Source organism: Danio rerio, chromosome 8 (assembly GCF_049306965.1).
Source record: "Danio rerio strain Tuebingen ecotype United States chromosome 8, GRCz12tu, whole genome shotgun sequence".
NCBI lineage: Eukaryota > Metazoa > Chordata > Actinopteri > Cypriniformes > Danionidae > Danio > Danio rerio.
The window spans coordinates 32655644-32673568 of record NC_133183.1 but is presented as its reverse complement, the minus strand read 5'-3'; the positions used below and the strand labels follow the sequence as shown (position 1 = coordinate 32673568).

Sequence of the window (17925 nt, the reverse complement as noted above, 5' to 3'; positions counted from 1 at the left end):
TGATGTTTTCACCATGAAACATTTCAAATTTGAAACATTTAATTTTTTAATGAACATTGCATTATTTATAATAAACGGAATTATTTCTGAATACCATTATTATTATTATTTTTAAGTGTCCTCAATCTTTAAAAAAATACTTCCCCTCTCTCTTTTACCAACATCTCTGATTACATGTTTACTGGCACAGAGACAGGGTTGATTTGTCAATTATATGACATCCACCAATAGCAACTAACAATGATCCAATCATTTCTGAATGGCAAAAATAAAGAGACATCCCACTTAATTTCCTGTTTGTGAAGCTGTTTTATCATGAAACATGACACAATAGGGAAGAAATAAATTTTCGACTTCCATTCGATGCTGACTTCCACCTTTTGGAGCCATTTCTTTCTTTTATTATTATTATTATGTTTGGATTAAATAGGTTAATTGGATGGTATGATTATTATTATTATTGTTAAGGTTACATTTGATAATTATTGTATTCAGGTCTGAGTATTTGCTTTGTATACTATTCATGTTTGAATATTTGCTTTATTGTATTATGTGGTTGGTTGAGATTATTTTATTCTTTTGACAGCTCTTTGCCTAAAGATTTTCTTTTTTCTTTTGATGTATTGTTTTACGTCATGTTTAGGTCCAATCTGCATATTTTCACTTGTTATTGACATGAACTCATAGAACTACACTGTACCTCTTCAGATGGTCCAGCAGAAACAGGAAGGTCAGCAGGTTGGGTTCAGGAAGGGAGAGCAACAAGTTGAGCATGCAGCTTTCCTTTGCCACGCTGTCTGACAAAGCTGAAGGAAATGAAAAACGCAAGAATAAATGATCAACACAAATGGGTTTAAATAAACAGTTTTTCATCAGATCTTGAAAAAGAGTCCACTGACCGATGCCTTCAGTGAAGTTAATGTAGAGTTCATCAGTGAAGAGGGGCTCGGGAAGCTCTCTGAAATAAAGCTTCAGTGTTCCAGCAATGGCATTCACGTCCATCTCACTCATAATAACTGAAACATCTTTGTTGTCTGTGAAATCATAAGAACACTTATTTTTAGCATTACAGAATATTCAGTGATGACCAAAGGTAGAGAACAACCTTGAATTTCTTAGAATTTGTGGCCGCTGCTATTATAGTCTTATTTGAAGTTGTGCTATTAGGAGCAAAAGAGCAGTTTTTAAGCATATTTCATGCATTATATCTATTCTGAAATACAGCATAAACATTATTCGGTGAGATATTTGAAAAAGAACGCTGATTAAAAATAGAGGCTGTGTCCAAAATCGCCTACTACTCAGTAGGTACTGCATTTGAATTAAAATGTACTACTCGGATGGTTGGGTTTAGGGTTGTGGTGGGAGCAGGCGCTAAAAAATACAATTTATTGGGTAATTTAATAGATATCATAAATAATACTCGGTACAGCTACTGTTTTTACGTTACTGTGACGGCTGGGTTTAGGGTTGGGGTGGGTGTAGACGTTAATAAAATACAATAAATGGGAAATTTAATAAATAATAGAAACAACCCTGTTCTTTGAATTCTATGAATTAGGACATACTACTCTACTCGCATCCTGTTTTTAGTGTACTTTATAGTGTGGAAGTATGCGTTTACAGACGCAGCTCGTAGACACTTTCAGATTCATCACACAATTATTGGTGGTAATCTGCACCTAGTGGTCATTTCCTTAATTAACCAACAAATCCTATTTAAAGGAATAGTTCACTCAAAAATGAAAATTATCCCATAATTTACTCACACAGTCAGAATAATTTTAAATATTATCATGGCTCCTTCATGCTGAATAATGGTGTTGGGGTAGTGGCCCTTTTATAAAGCTTCCGAAAGCGTATAAATCATTCATAAATATAACCCATATGCATTCAGGGGGTTAATGTATGTCTTTTGAAGAGAATTTATGTGTTTTTTGGAACAAAGTATTTCTAATATTTAAAATATTTTTAAATTATCAACTCAAACCACTAACTTCTTGCTTTTACCCTAACCCTTATTGTATAAAGTACAGTTATCCTCATCCATCAACTCTCACACAAGCTTCCGATATGAATGAGTCATACGTCGAGTCAGAGGTCAACCAAGAAGTTGTCTAGAACATGCATTTGGCAGCCTCCAGAAGTCAGTGGCACATGGGCTAAGTTAAAAAAAAATGGCCACAACCAAACATCAATATAAATTGAAGAACCAGCTTAAATTAAAACTACTCCAAAGGAATTTGTCTGAAATAAGAAAGTCATATGTACTAATAATGAAAAAAACTTTTTTATTATTAAGGTTATTTAAATGTAATTTGATTATAATCAACCATATATAAATAATATACAATGTCAAAATATAAAATGAAGACAATACCCAATTTAAACTTTGGCACTGGTGACTTTGAAGAATGTAATGAGCTCATTTAAACAACTTCTTAAAAACTATCAGTAGTTTTGATGTGTAAATTCCCCTTTTCTCTATATCTGTCAGCAAGCATATAGTCTCTATAGGAGTTTCCTGAGCTCGCTGATGCCTCCAATAGAGATAAGATAAAAAGACTGCGCAATCAGCTGAAATGTTAGTGAGCTTCATTTGCATGTAAATAAGATGGGTGATATATATTGCATCATGTTCATGTATTGCACAATAAGTCAATATATTGAGTATTGCATAAGACCTACATAAGATACAGAAATAAATATCCAATATAATCTGATGTTTATTGTTGTAAAAAATCCTACTCACTGGCATCAAATGCAGCTTTCAGGGCCTGGATGTCTGTGGCCACACCAGAGACCCGATAGATGCCCACTTCCTCCATCCCTCTGCGCTCGATCTCCTCCACACACTGTCTCACAATCAGAGGCACTTTGGAGTGTTCGCGTCTGAACAAACACACACACACACACACACACGAATATACATTTCAGCTGATCTGTGCTTATTTTTTCAGGATTAAAGCTGTAAATTCCATGACCACAGAGGATTATGGGGAAATGCTATACTGTATATATAACAGAAGCTTTCCGCTAAATGTATTTCCCATGGAAAAGGAAAAAAAAAGGTGTTTGCTATCATTTAAGGAAATCTTTTCCTGGCACATTTCTGGGGCGTTCAAAGAAACAGCATATTCTGAGAGCTTGTTTATTTATTCACTAGGACTTTGCGGTATTAACATTCTCACAGTCTATATTTAAACTCACATCTGCATTATACTGACGCAGCACTCCAATATCCACAAAATCAACACCATAATGAGACCACCTGAGAAAATGAACATTTTGCGCAGCGTAAATCCCTCCCAAAACTGTCAGATTTTAAGAAAACAACAACTGTTATTACAGGGCAATATTTCGCCCATATGCGTTTCTGTTAAACTCTTAAAAATTCATATCTGAGAGTCTAATTCCTACATCCACATTTCTGTTTTTATTTCAGTCCTTTGAGGGAAGCCTTTTGCAAAACCCTTTTGCCTTTAATAATAATTCCTTCCTGTTTGTCAGGAAGTCCATAATGGGGTTTCTCTCTGTTTTCCTTTTTTGCTTTGAACTGACGGAGGCCATTATTAAAAGGAAGTTTCCCCTCCTTCTATTTTATGAGCCCTCATTTGAGTCATGTGGGTCTATAAAAACACAGGCTCCCTGTGTCCTCTAAATTATGGGAAACATGGCTGACATCTGACTGCTGTTGTTTTTGGAGTGAGTGGGAAGAATTTAATACTCAATCACCATTGACTGTTACAATGCAACAAACGTTTATGAATCCTTAAAGGCACACTCACTAGTTTAATTGATAGTCAAGTTAGACTTACAATGACATTTGTTGGTATAAATACAACATTACTTCAAAACAGGTTCCATCATTTAAGTATATAAAAATAGGAGGTTACAGAGTAAAAATATGTAGTTTTCGGCAGGACATGTAATCTCAACATGCTTATGTGACTCAAAAAGTCTATGAGTAGAATTTTTGTGGACGCATTTTAAAGTGGCCATTATGTTACTTGATGCTTGAATTAACCAGGAGACTGAAGTCTTCAGATCAGAATTCTTCGAACTATTAAAAAGTTATTTATTTGTAACCACTAAGAATTATTATCATTTTTAGTCGCTTTGGATAAAAGTGCCTGTTAAATGAATGTATATATTTATCAATTCTTATTTACTAACTTGTTCATTTTCGTGAGATATTTAAACACATGCAGAATGAACTATTTAAGGGTGCTTTTTACACCTACACTTTTGTTTAGGAACCTGTCTCGTTTGCCCAGTTAGAGCTGTTCAGTTGGCATATGTGAATCCAGCAATCACGCTAGGATCCGCGCCAAATCAATCGCTCTGAGATCGCTTGAATGAGATGGCCTCGGCTCGATTGAAACGAATTCTGGAGCGGATTGATTGCAGTGAGAAATCGATATGATCTGAGCACGGTTATTACACAGTGTTTTATGGATATGTAATAGGCATACGGCTATATGAAGAGAGAATTATGAGTAGGACGGGAAGTTTCGGGAGTCTCCCAGATGCTTTTTAAACAGGTTTTTACATGTGATGAAAATAAATAAATTTTTTGTGAGCTTATTATAACTGTTATCGCGTGTCATTCGTTCAGTTGTCTTAATAAATTTAAAGGTGACATTGTTTGAGATGTTCTTGTTATGAAAATTGACATAAAATGTATCACAGTCTGTCTTTGTCTAAGAAATTATTCATATTTCAATTTGAGCAAAAATCCACTTGCACTAGTACTGTGTATAGCGCATTTAAATCAGTCATATATGGATTGATCTGTAACTTTACTTACTTAGTGACGGCCCCGATTTTGACTCCAAACACTCCAGACTGTTTTCTGGAGGGCATCCGCTTCAGACTGAACTCTCTGCTGGTAAATCGCATAGACAGCTTGACCTCAATCTGGAAAGAGTGATGAATATGCACAAGTTTTTTTTCCACAAAAACACTCACTGATGAGAACAAAACAGCTCTGTACTCAATCTCACCTATCAAATAATCAAGAATTAAATCAATGTAAGCTTCGTCCATCAGCTTAATATCAAGCCACATGAATTTAATCCATCGGTGTGCTTCATATTATGGGAGACAAATAATTGTTAACTAATGATTGGAGGATGTTAATGGATTCATGTACTGATGGAGGTATATGACATATTTTAAGAACTTATGTCTATATTTTCACACCTGATATGTCACTTTTATATATTTTAAACGATCATAAATATTTTCACATTATTATGAAAGACTAATTTAATAAATATGCTAAATTTATTAGTCTTGGAAAATAAATGTATTACTGTCTACACAAAAAATATGAACCAGCACAACTGTTTTCAATTGATAATCCGGCTATATTCCTAAGCACCAAATGAATAGGTTATTTTCACCTTTACTAAAGGATTATGTCGCACTGAAGACTGTGATAATTATGCTTAAAATGGACAAATAATTATAGTTTAAGATATATCCAAATAGAAAACACTTATTTTGAATTATAGTACCAGAGTACGCCTGCTATTTTTGATGAAACAAATAAAAGCTTAAGTTTAAAACAAACCCTATAAATACATGAATTCATTCATGCATAAATATTTTTCAAACATTTCTACAAGCAAGTACTTGAGCACATAAATATCTGGACAGAAAATAGTGATTTAGTTTAGTTATTATTTTGACAGACTACATCTTTTAAAACATAGACAGCTTTAGGAAAAGAAATACCTACAAATCTTAAATATCTTACTCAACTCGAACAAATATCATACATGTACAGGTACTTACATGTTAGGGGTGTGTATTTATCATCGCAATCTCATGGCAGTTCATAACTGTTTGATTTAGTTTGATAATTTGATAATTGTTAATAAATAAACTGTTTGATAATTGTATGATCTAATTCGCACAATTTAGTATGATAGTTTTAAAATCGTAAATTTTCATACAACCAAACTCATAGGAATTAGCCACTTAACTGACAAAACGTAAAATACTGATCTTTTCTCGACAGATCAGGCTGGTATTTATAGTCTAAGACAATATCATTATTGTCTTATTTAACAAAAACAAAAGAAGATATTTTGAAGAATGTTGGAAACAACAGCCATTGACTTCTACCATGAGATATGTAGTCAATGGTTACTTGCTTCTAGCATTCTCCAAAATATATATTTTTTGTGTTCAACAGAAAAAAGGAAACCCATAAATGTCTGAAACTACTTGAGGCTGAATAAATAATTTTCATTTTTTTGGCTGAACTATCCCTTTAATATAATTATTGCTCCATGACAGGCCTATACCAGCCAAAATACCAGCACACCATCCTAATTGAATGTAAATGGCCTTTTGAACATTAACGTGATTGCTCCTATTATTAGTAAATGTGTTATTATTGTGCAGGATGAGCCACACTGACCCCATTCATGCTGATTACTGTCCTCTGCCAGTCTTTACCCTGCAGCGACTGCGGATCCAGCTGTGAAAACAGGGACAAATGTCAATCAAGAGGATAATCCTTATCTGAGCGTGACCCAAACACACAGTCACCTGCTAAAAACGGCTTAGTCGACATGCTTGTTGGAAGCATCTACATTTCTCTCTCTCTCTCTCTCTCTCTCAAAAAGAAAGAAACAAACAAACAAACAAACAAAAAAATCAGAGCCAGAACATAAGATAGCCACCCATGCCATCTCAAATACTACTGTAAAGTGTATTACACTGTACATACAGTTGAAGTCGTCCTGGGTTATTAGCCCCCTGTATATTTAATTCCCCAATTTCTGTTTAATGAAGAGACTTTTTTCAACACACTTTACTTTAAGGAAGAAGTCTTTTAGGTCAATAAAATATTAATTTGTTGATTAGCATTTATTAAGATTGGGTTCGGTATTCAGTAGGATTAGGGATGTACAATAAGACCATACTCTATAAGTACTAAACATCTAATAACTTAATATAAAGCAAGTAGTAAGTCAGTAGTTAATAGTGGGAATTGGCGCTTTAACTAATAATAATAATTCATTTTATTTCAAGGCGCCTTTCTAGCAACTCAAGGACACCGTACAATCAAGAAGATCAATAAAACAACAAGAGAAAAAATAAAATATACACAGCAATAGTGCAGACAAAATTAAGTATTAAAAGCCATCTTAAATAAGTGGGTTTTGAGTTTTATTTTGAATAGTGTGAGGGAGTCAGTGTTTCTGACGGCAGGTGGTAGTGAGTTCCAAAGCCACGGAGCAGAGCGGTTAAATGCTCTGTTGTCCATAGTGGAAAGACGAGAAGAGAACAGACAATTGGAGGGAGGAAGAAGATTGCAGGGTGCAAGAAGGAATAGAAATGTGGATGAGGGCAGACAAAAATAGAGGGGCGAGATTGTGGATGGCTTTGAATGTTAACATCAAGATTTTTAAGTCAATTTGAAAATGAACATGTATCCAATGAAGCTGCTGCAGGACAGGGGTGATGTGATGAGAAGAAGGGGTTCTGGTGATGATACGGGCAGCTGAGTTCTGGACCAACTGAAGCTTACGGAGGGATTTATGAGTGAGACCAAAGAGAAGAGAGTTGCAGTAATCTAAATAAGATGTGACAATGCTATGAACGAGAACAGCAGTGGCATAAAGGGTAAGAGAAGGGCGGAGACGGTTAATGTTGCATGGTGAAGTAAGCAGACCGGTTGATGTTATTGATGTGAGAATCAAAAGATAGGGTGCTGTCAAGGATGACACGCAGACTTATAACCTGTTTAGAGGGATAAATGGAGCAGTCGTCAATTGAAAGAGAAAAGCTGTCAGTTTTGGAGAGTGTTGTTCAAAAACCTCAGTTTTTGAACTATTTAGTTTGAGGAAGTTAAGAGAGAGCCAGGACTTGATTTCTGCTAAGCAGACTGTAAGGGAGGTGGAAAACAAGAAGAGGGTTCTCCACATACATTGTTTTTGAACTATGTGACCACTGTAATAAATACTTAAGCACACTTAATTTTTACTAATTGTTTACTAATGTGTAGCAATACTAATTGTTACTTTACTTAAAAGTATAATACATATAGTTGTAAAAAACAGGGTTGGGTTGTTTCAATTACTTCAATTGCATTACCAGCAAATATAGGATTAACACAACAGATTAATTCAAGTATTTTACTAAAGTAAAAAAAAAGTATGGATCAAAAACACTAGTTTTCATACACTGTAAAACCTAACAGTCAAAATCACAAAAGTTAGTTTAACTTGTATACTTTTTTAAAGATTACATTGACTTAATGAAAAAAAGTTATCGCAACTCATGAATGGATCATTTAAGCAGAACTTAAAACGAATGAGTCATGAATTAATTAATTATATTTTTCAATCAGTTTCCTCAAACAGTTTGCGTAAACTTATCGGATTTTGCAGTGTAGTATTTGATATAAATTACTATAATTTTTTCATGAAAGGACAGTGATTGAACAGTAGGGATCAATTTACAATACACTTTCAACTTTTACAAACAAAGGCAAAGATGCAGAACCTAATATTATGAATCAAACGTTTCCCTTCTACATGTCAATTTGTAGTTTTATGTCCAGCCGCTTGTTGGTCTCAAACCAGTGATTGATTCGGTTGTAATATTGTAGTAATTCTATGCTGTCAGTTTGTATTTATTGTGGGCAGCTACGGGTGTTGTGAAAACATAATTTACCAGCTTGCAGCCAAAGAAAAGATCTGCATTGATTGGTTGGTTTAACTGGTGCCAAAAAATTATTTATCTCATTTAAGGCAACTGGTTTAGTAGAACACAGATGAATAACAGCAGCAATCAATATTAAAGGGATAGTTCACCCCAAGATGAAAATCCTGTCATTATTTACTCATCCACAACTTGTCCAGAACCTGTTTGAGTTTTGTTCTTCTTTTAAACACAAAGAAAGACATACTGAAGAATGTTTGGGGGAAAATCAGCCATTGATTTCTACATAATTTTTGTTCCCCCAAATGACTGCATTTTTCTTCAGAATATCTTGTTTTTGTGTTCGACAGAAGAAAGAAATTTGTAAAAGATTAGAACTAGCTGAGTTTGAAATTATGAGAAAATTAAATTTTTTTAATGAAGTATCCCTTTAATTCTGAACTGTGATGATCGGAAGAGATGTGCAGTAGAGAAGAGTCTTTGTTGTTTTAGGTAGGATGTGTCAAGGTAGAAACTCAGTATAATAAAGATAAAATAAATCAGAACTGGAAGCAAGCAATACAGTAGCCTACATAAACCCCATTACATTGCACAGCATAAACTGAATGTTTCTAAGTATTAAAACTCATTAGTACACTACTCCCAAAAGTTTATTGTCAGTAAGATATTTATGGAAAGAAATTATATGATTGATTAAATTACTACTATTTAGTGATAGTGAAGATATTGTAATGTTACAAATTATTTCTACTTCAAAGTTAGTTTGAACCTTATATTCAAAGAACTGTTAAAAGAACACAACATAAAATATTAGGCATTATAACTGTTTTCAACATTGTTTCAGCATATTAGAATGATTTACAATAAAGACTGAAAAGTCCAAATTTGTTCACACAGGAAAAAAATAATTTAAAATATAGCAAATCTCTTTAAATATACATATATTATTATTTACTTTTACAATTTATTTATTATTTAGATAAACTATTATTATTTAAATTTATATTATAGCGTTTTTATTAAACCAATATCTGATAACTACCAAAAACAAAATCCTAATCTCAGGGAATAAATCATTTGAATAACAGAAAGTACTGATAGCTTATTACCACAATTTACCCAAATAATCTACTGTTCCAAATGACTAAAATATCAACAAATGTTACTCTGTTAAACCACAGAGTTAAACTGAACTTTTACAACATGCCATACACTATAAAAACCAAACGTTATCAAACGAAATGAGTGTAGTTAACTCAAAGTTGACTGAAAGTTAATTCTGCTCATTTGAAAAGAGTTTTGAACTCAGTGTTGAGGTTTTGAGTTAATTAAATAACTCATTACTTCAACTTAAATGGAGTAAGTTCACAGTACTCATATATAGTATTTTTTTTTACTTAAATGGTTTGTTGCAATCGGTTTACTAAAGCGGTTTGAGTTACCTTAACTTATTGGGTTTTACAGTACTCAGTTAGTTTGAGTTATCTTCATTTATTTGATTTTACTGTGCTCAAATTGCTTCATTTGCTCAAATGGATTAAGTTCACACTACTCATTAGGATTAGTTTTTAAAGCTTAAATGGTCTGTTGCAATCGTTTTTCTCAAACGGTTTGAATTACTGGGTTTTACAGTGTAACAAAATTTTTAAAAAGTAAATAAACAGAAGACACTCATGAAACATCAGTTACAGATAATTGCATAAAACTGTTAATCAACATATACATTTTTACAGTGTAAATAATAGCTCTCTACAAATATTGTTACAAAGATATTAGTGCTGGGCAAAAATTAACAGCATTTAATCACAACCAAAGTAAAAATTTGTTTTGACATAATATATGTGTGTGTGCTATGTATATTTATTATGTACGTATAAATACACACATGCTTACATATATTTGAGAAAATGTTTATTCAAATTCAGATATAAAATATATGAAACAAATGATACGTACATTTTAAAATATATGTAACAAAACTGTTTTGTATAGTTTTGTTTTTATGTGTGTGTGTTTCACATATACTTAATAAATCTATATAATACACACACATACTGTATATTATGTCAAAACTAACTTTTATTTTGGATGCGATTAATCTTTGCCCATCATAAAAGATATATAAAGAATTTAGAATTCTAAATTATACTTTAAGGCAACTTTACTCCTTGCTGCCCCCTGGAGGTCCACAACTTGCTACGCACCATTGTATTTCTTGCTTCATTTACATAGACATGACAATTCAAGTGTTATCAGACAATATCGCCATTACAACTTATTTATTACCACCGCAAAGCAAACAAACAAGTCTCAATTCCTAACCAGCCAGCTTTACAATACCGCAGTTAATGACTTGAGCTTCTCTTACGCACACACACAAGGAGTTTACCTTCTGCCTGAGAAGTGTGTTTCGAACTCTACCCCAAAGTCGAGCCCCGGTGCTGGAAGACCTCCTGAGGCCAACATCCACCTCCACCTCCTCCTCCTCATCCTCCACCGAGCAGCTGCTATTCAACTCTTCCTTCATCAGTTTAGCGCTCGCAGCCTTTACCCTACCATCCTGCTCCTCAGCGGTCCCCGTCTGCTCTTTCTTACCCATTTCCCTCTAGAGTCTCTACTGTTGTTAACCTCTTCGTTTACAGAAGCTAATTCAGATCCTCCAGCACAGAGTCATCCTGCGTGTATGTGTGTGTTTGGAGGAACTGCTGCTGTCATGCTGAATCTATTGTTGTGAATGTGTTCTCTCATTTATTCTTGAGTACACGCACACACACACACAAACACACAAAGGCACGCACAGATGGAGTGCTGGGATTAACTAGTGAATCTCCACCCACAATGATGATTACAGGCCGTTGTGGCAGCTGACCGACCAACACTGTGTTCAAGATTGTTTCAATGTTTCCGTTCGTCGTTTTCTGGTTATCGGCAATGACTTGTGGCACTTTCGAAGTTTTTATGTTCTACAATGGCCTAATATTGGCACCCTTGGTAAATTTGATTGAAAAAAAAATGGTTTAACCTTCTGACCTTTTGCTCAAAATATTAACAAACAACAACTCTGCTCTCATTGAGAACAAACAACTGCAAACACAGCACAGTATTATAACTTATCAAATATGAAGAGTTCAGGTGCAAAAACAGTGCAGAGTCTGAAATCTTCTTCTCAAATGAGAATGTTTCTCAGCCTACCATGTTTTTATGTTCAGTAATTTCACTTTAAAAGGAATGAAAATAACTCATTCTTTTTTTACTAAAGTAAAAAGTACAAAAATGCTTGAAATGGCAGACATGGTGAAAGACTTTCCACATTTTCTGAGAGGGTGCTCGCTGCAGAGCCATTTGAGGAGAGCTGAGCTCCAGCGAGGGGGAGCATGAGCTGTCGCTCCTCCTCCTTTAAGCTGTTTTAATGCGTACACCAACCCCACCCCTAACCCTACCCCTAGTGACATCACTCGTAGAAGAAGTGCAAAAAAGGTGGAGCTCAAGCTTAAGCTCCCCCTCGCTGGAGCTCACCTCTCCTCAAATGGCTCTGCAGCGAGCACCACTTGCATTTTCTTTGAAACTTTCGTTACAAGAACAAAAAAAAATAGTAAAAATGAATAAATAACAGAATAATGATAAATAAATATTGGAACTTAATAATAATAATAAAAACAACAGTAAAATAATTTATTCTTTGACATAAAAGTGAAACAACTGAGCCTACACACAGGAACCTGAAAACTGCTCATTTGAGATGGTACTTTCAGACGGAGGTTTTTGCATCTGAACTCTTCAAATATCTTTATTAAAAGGATAGTTTACCCACTAATGAAAATTTACTCACCCTTCACTTGATCAAAGTGTATTTGAGTTTATTTCCTCTATTAAACACACAAAAATAATTTGAAGAATGCTGGTAGCTGGCACCCATTGACTTCCATAATATATAGTTATATAACTATATATAACTAATATATAGTTCTTAGGGTTTAGGGTTTTCTTCACGAGTGAGGGAAGGCTGAAACGTGAGATTGACAGGCAGATTGGTGCAGCGGCAGCAGTAATGTGGTGGATGTACCAGTCCGTTGTGGTAATGAAGGAGCTGAGCCGAAAATCAAAGCTCTCAATTTACCAGTCAATCTATGTTCCTAATCTCACCAATGGTCATGATTGAAAGGACAAAATCTCAGATACAAGCGGACGAAATGAGTTTCCTTTAAGGGTGGCAGGGCGCACTCTTATAGATATGGTGAGGAGCTCTGTCACCTGGGATAAGCTCGGAGTAGAACAGCTGCTCCTCGTCATCAAGACAGGTCAGCTGAGGTGGCTCGGCATCTGTTCTGGATGCCTCCTAGACGCCTACCTAGGGAGGTATTCCAGGGATGTTCCACCGGGAGGAGGCCTCGGGGAAGACCCAGGCCACGCTGGAGGGACTATGTCTCTCTGCTGGCCTGGGAATGCCTCGGGATCCCCTCGGAGGTGGAAGAAGTGTCTGGGGAGAGGGAAGTCTGGGGTTCTCTCCTAAGACTGCTGCCCCCGCTACCCGGCCCAAGATAAGAGGACGAAAATGAAATGAGATGAATATATATATTTTTCCTTCTATAGAAGTCGATGGGTTCTGGCAACCAGCATTCTTCAAAACATCTTCTATTGTGTTCATCAGAAGAAAGAAACTCATAAAGATTTAATATGTAAGAATAAATGGTGAGGTAATTTTCATTTTTGGTTGAACTTTTCATTTAAATACAGTATTTGAGTGCTGCAATTATTAGCACTACCATGAATTTATGTTTATAAGTCTATTCCCATTTATACTTTTAGTACACCTGGGTGAATTTGAACAGGCAGTTGAACACAATCTCACAGAAATTCACAACTTTTTGATTTAGTGGCTACATTTGTACAATCTCATTCGTACTATTTAGAATGATTTGCAGATTCCTCAGTGAGGAGTAGGGTTATAGGGGTGTAATTTGGGGGTTTGCCTCCTTTTAAAAATCATATCTTTTCATACAAATCAAAACTTTTTATACGTATGAATGATAGCCTTTTTTGTTTCCCAATATGTAAAATAGTTATGTTTTCTTGTGAGATTAGGGTGAGATATGGGAAACTGTGACTGTAAAACTCAGTTATCACAAGAAAATGCAAAAATATTGAAAATGTAAATTTCCACCATCAGGGCAATAATCAAGAAATCCCAGTGATCTGCAAGTGTTAGAATAATTCTGAAAGAGGACATGTGTGCATGTTGTTCAAATGCCACTTTCAGGATAATAGTTCCAGTGACCAAAAAAAAAAAAAAAAATTCCTGGAAAATCAGTTGTAGGATTGGAGTTAATTTGATCTTAGGGACAGAAAGTCTCCAGAACTAAAATATGACATCCCCTACACCTGTGTTTCTCAACCACGCTCCTGGAGGACCACCAACACTGGATGTTTTTAATGTCTCCTTTGTCTGTCACACCCATTACAGGTCTTTCAGTCTCTGCAAATGAGCTGATGATCTAAATCAGGTGAGTTTAGTTTAGAGACACAGAAAACATGCAGAGCTGGTGGTCCTCCAGGAACGTGGTTGAGAAACACTCCATTACACAGTCACAAACTCTTTCAATGGGCTTCAAGAAAAAAATCATCTCATCCCCCCAAAAACTCAAGCATCTTCAGTTATTTTTGCTAGTATTTTGAGCAAAAGATAAAAAGGTTAAACAAACAAGCAAAGCTCATATCTCCTGTATCCTGGACATTTAAGACTAAACAAATGAGATCCATCCAGCCACAAAGAGTGATTATATACAGTTGTTGTGACAACAAAATGGTCATGTGAACAATCCAAGAGCTTTTTACTGGCTGATTGCAGGCTCTGACTCCTCCTTTCTGTAATTTGGCACCTGCCCTGTTCAGGACTCTGTCAGCGTGTCCCAGTTTCTGTCCAAACAGCGGCTCTAATCCTCTCGCAGCTCAACACCTCAGCGTTTCTCTGGTCACTCCACCACACCAATGCATATGACAGGATTATCATCTACCTGAACAATTTAGCGGCTTTGTTCTGCTCACTGCATTAGGCATTAAAAAGGTAAATGCTTAGTCACTATGTGTAAGCAGATTATAGGCTACCTTGTTTTACCCCAGGACACATGAGTAATTGATGAAATTGTACATGAAAATGATTAGTGACTATTTCTGATGAATTCATTATTGATTACTATCCATTAATGCGTTGGGAAATTGTGTCTGTTTAAATTTGATATGTAATTACATGTAATATATATATTTTAAATATTTAGTTTCATTGTTTAATTAACTTTTTATCTATTGCATTTTACCCAGGGATTTATGGCCAATTGATAGCGAAAACAATCCATGATTACACAGTTTTTAATTAATTAACTTTTAACTTTAATACTTTAAAAATACTAAATAAAAAAAAATATTATAACATTTTAATTGAATTGAATTATTGAATTATTTAATTTAATTGAATCTTTCTGTGTTAAAATATAAACAAAACACTATGAAGTTTTTTTTATTATTATTTATTTTTAGTTTTTTACCCTGGGATGTACGGTCTGACTTAATAAAATTCATTCAACTTAATAAAAAACATTCAAAACAAAAATGAATGTAAAAATTTCCTTATTAATAGCATGCAATAGATTAATCTAGAGAGAAGTGAGTTTATGTAAGTTAATATTAATATTTAATATGTCAGTTAAAATTTAACTTGTCAGTTATTAATAAAGTTAAATAATTAATAGTAATTAATTACATTTTGTTACAATTTGTTTTTTAATAAATGTGCAGCTCTACTCAAGCACTAAAAACGTAGAGTGAAAGTAATTCTGATAAAGTCCAAACTGAAAAAGCCGTACCTGAATCTGCCCCTTGGCCATGACGCGATCAATGTTTTCGCCATCATCCCTGCACTGTTTGATTTTACTATAACACAGCAGTCTGAGGGTCTGTGAGCCCTCCAGCTCGATCTCAAACTCCTGTCAACACAAAATTCAACCTTCATTCAATCACAGCATTCAACCAGCATTACATCCGTTTGCATATTTACAGCTGCATTTCTAGTGTCAATTCGTGGCACAAAGTGGAACTGCACCATACTGAGATAAACATTACTGTGTGTGTTTTTATTAACATTCATTGTAGACAACTGTGTGGTTGTGGGCGGTTTATATTTCTGACCTCGTTCCAGTTTGGCTCTGTAGTGTCTCTGTAAACACGAGTCTTTGCCTTGTTCACAAAGTAGCCGAACGAGTCCACCTCCAATGTACAGTACAGATCTGAGGTCAGGGAGAGAACAGACAACATTGTGGTTACATGTTAAATTTTGTACAAATATTACACTAAACACTTTTTCTAATTAAAACATATCCCATGATACATGTCATGAGCAATCACACGAGTAGCCGTGCGATGTGGCTGTCGGCACTGGTGGAGGGAGCTGTAGTTTGAAATTATGCTGTTTTCTTCTTAGGGCTTATAATGCTGTCTTTTTCGCCATCTTGTGGAGGAACATCGTCAACTGTCTTTGCTCAAAGACAGGGGCTGCGTCTGAAACCGCCCACTACTCAGAAGGTACTGCATTTGAATTTAAACGTACTACTCGGCCGTTAGAAAAGTACATTCTATACAGTATGAATGCGAAAAGTATGAATGGAATTCAGATGTACTTCATTCGCTGTTTTGTCATGGTCATGTAACCTACCTGCGTCAATTGCATCGCTTCACTTCCATTAATGAATTCTCTCGCGGGGCATTATGCGATAGCGCAGCGTGCATGGGATGGGCACTACAGAATCTCGTCGGAAGTAGTAAGTCATCCGGGTACTTCTCGCATACTGATTTTTGAATTCTATGAATTCGGACATACTACTCGGCTCGCATACTGATTTTAGCGTACTATATAGTATGGAAGTATGCGGTTTCGGACGCAGTCAGGCTCTCAGAAATTATAAATATTTCAAAATAGGCACTACCCTACATTCTCAACTAAAAAGCCTCAAAAGTACATGTTGACCAACAGCTGCAATATTTGTCAAACTGTAGTGTCCTCTGCTTGTCGCTGTATGTGGGTGGAGTAATACACAAAGGTGATGGGTTAAGAGGCTGGACGAGTGATGTTACTGGCAGAATATCGCACCGCAATCAGCCAATCAGATTCAAGATCCACACAGAACTATTGAGTAATCTTGGATATAGACCTTTTTCTTGGCTGCTACATGGAGGGCGCCATAGCGACCAGCGTTTGCCAGTAGAATGGTTAGGTAATTTGCACTCTGTTCAATAGCGTTTTTAACGGTTTACAGAGTGTTTTTGTGACACGCAACTTAGAAAGGTGAATGTTATAGCCGTTATAGTCTGTCAGATGTGGTTCAAGCGCGAGAGAAAAACTTTCTCCTAGTTCCTGTGTCTGCCGTCAGAAATACAGTGTGTGTGTATGTTTCTCTGGCCTGTCAGCTGTTAGCTCAGCGGCTCTTCAACAAACACAGGTACTCAAGCAATGCAATTTACAAAAATGACCAATAAAAGTCTGTTATTGATACTTTGCTGGCTGCTTTGCTGTTCATACTAATCACTAGCCGTTTGTGTTTTATTTAGTGTGCTTTTACCACAGTTTGTGTTTTTTTGTCATTTCAAAATGACACTAGCCTTTATTTTCACTTTGTCACAGTTATTAAATCAGTGTGTCAGTGGCACAGTACAGGCTATGTGTGTGTCAAACATTTTGGTGAACTACATTTGTTTGGGTTGGTTGGTTATATACTTGAAAGAAAGAGAAACTTTCAAATATGTTTTACGCAGTGAATGCCCTTCCAGCCACAAATCCTACTGAAAAACACCCATACACTCCCACATTCACACACACACATAAGTTCATCCAATTCTCCTATACCGCATGTCTTTAGACTGTGGGGGAAACCGGAGAACCCAGAGGAAACCTACACGAACATAGGGAGAACATGCAAACTCCACACAGAAATACCAACCGACCCAGCTGGGACTCGAACCAGTAACCTTCTTGCTTTGAGGTGACAGTGCTAATTACTGAGCCATCATAGCACCTCTTAAAGAAAATGTTTATATTGGAATTGCATTAATAAATATAGTTTATTCCTGTGAGGGTAAAACTGAATATCATCACTCCTGATTTTAATGTCATTATTTTTATTTGTTTTAAATCACATTATTTATTGGTATAATTGATGAAAACGGTGAGCTGCTCAATGTTTTTATGGGAACTGT

At 35.4% G+C, this 17925-nt stretch overlaps 1 protein-coding gene across 3 annotated transcripts in view; it reads right to left on the bottom strand.

Moving 5' to 3' along the window:
• si:dkey-91m11.5 overlaps positions 1-17925 on the bottom strand; it is a 95368-nt gene that overhangs the window by 4117 nt on the left and 73326 nt on the right. For all 3 annotated transcript variants that reach the window (XM_005167174.6, XM_073909592.1, NM_001123253.1), the window contains 7 exons: positions 15865-15962; positions 15543-15662; positions 6434-6493; positions 4811-4920; positions 2753-2892; positions 900-1034; positions 701-806 (listed from right to left, as the gene is read on the bottom strand). In XM_005167174.6, the coding sequence (XP_005167231.1) occupies positions 701-806; positions 900-1034; positions 2753-2892; positions 4811-4920; positions 6434-6493; positions 15543-15662; positions 15865-15962 (769 nt within the window). The remainder of the gene's footprint in view (positions 1-700; positions 807-899; positions 1035-2752; positions 2893-4810; positions 4921-6433; positions 6494-15542; positions 15663-15864; positions 15963-17925) is intronic.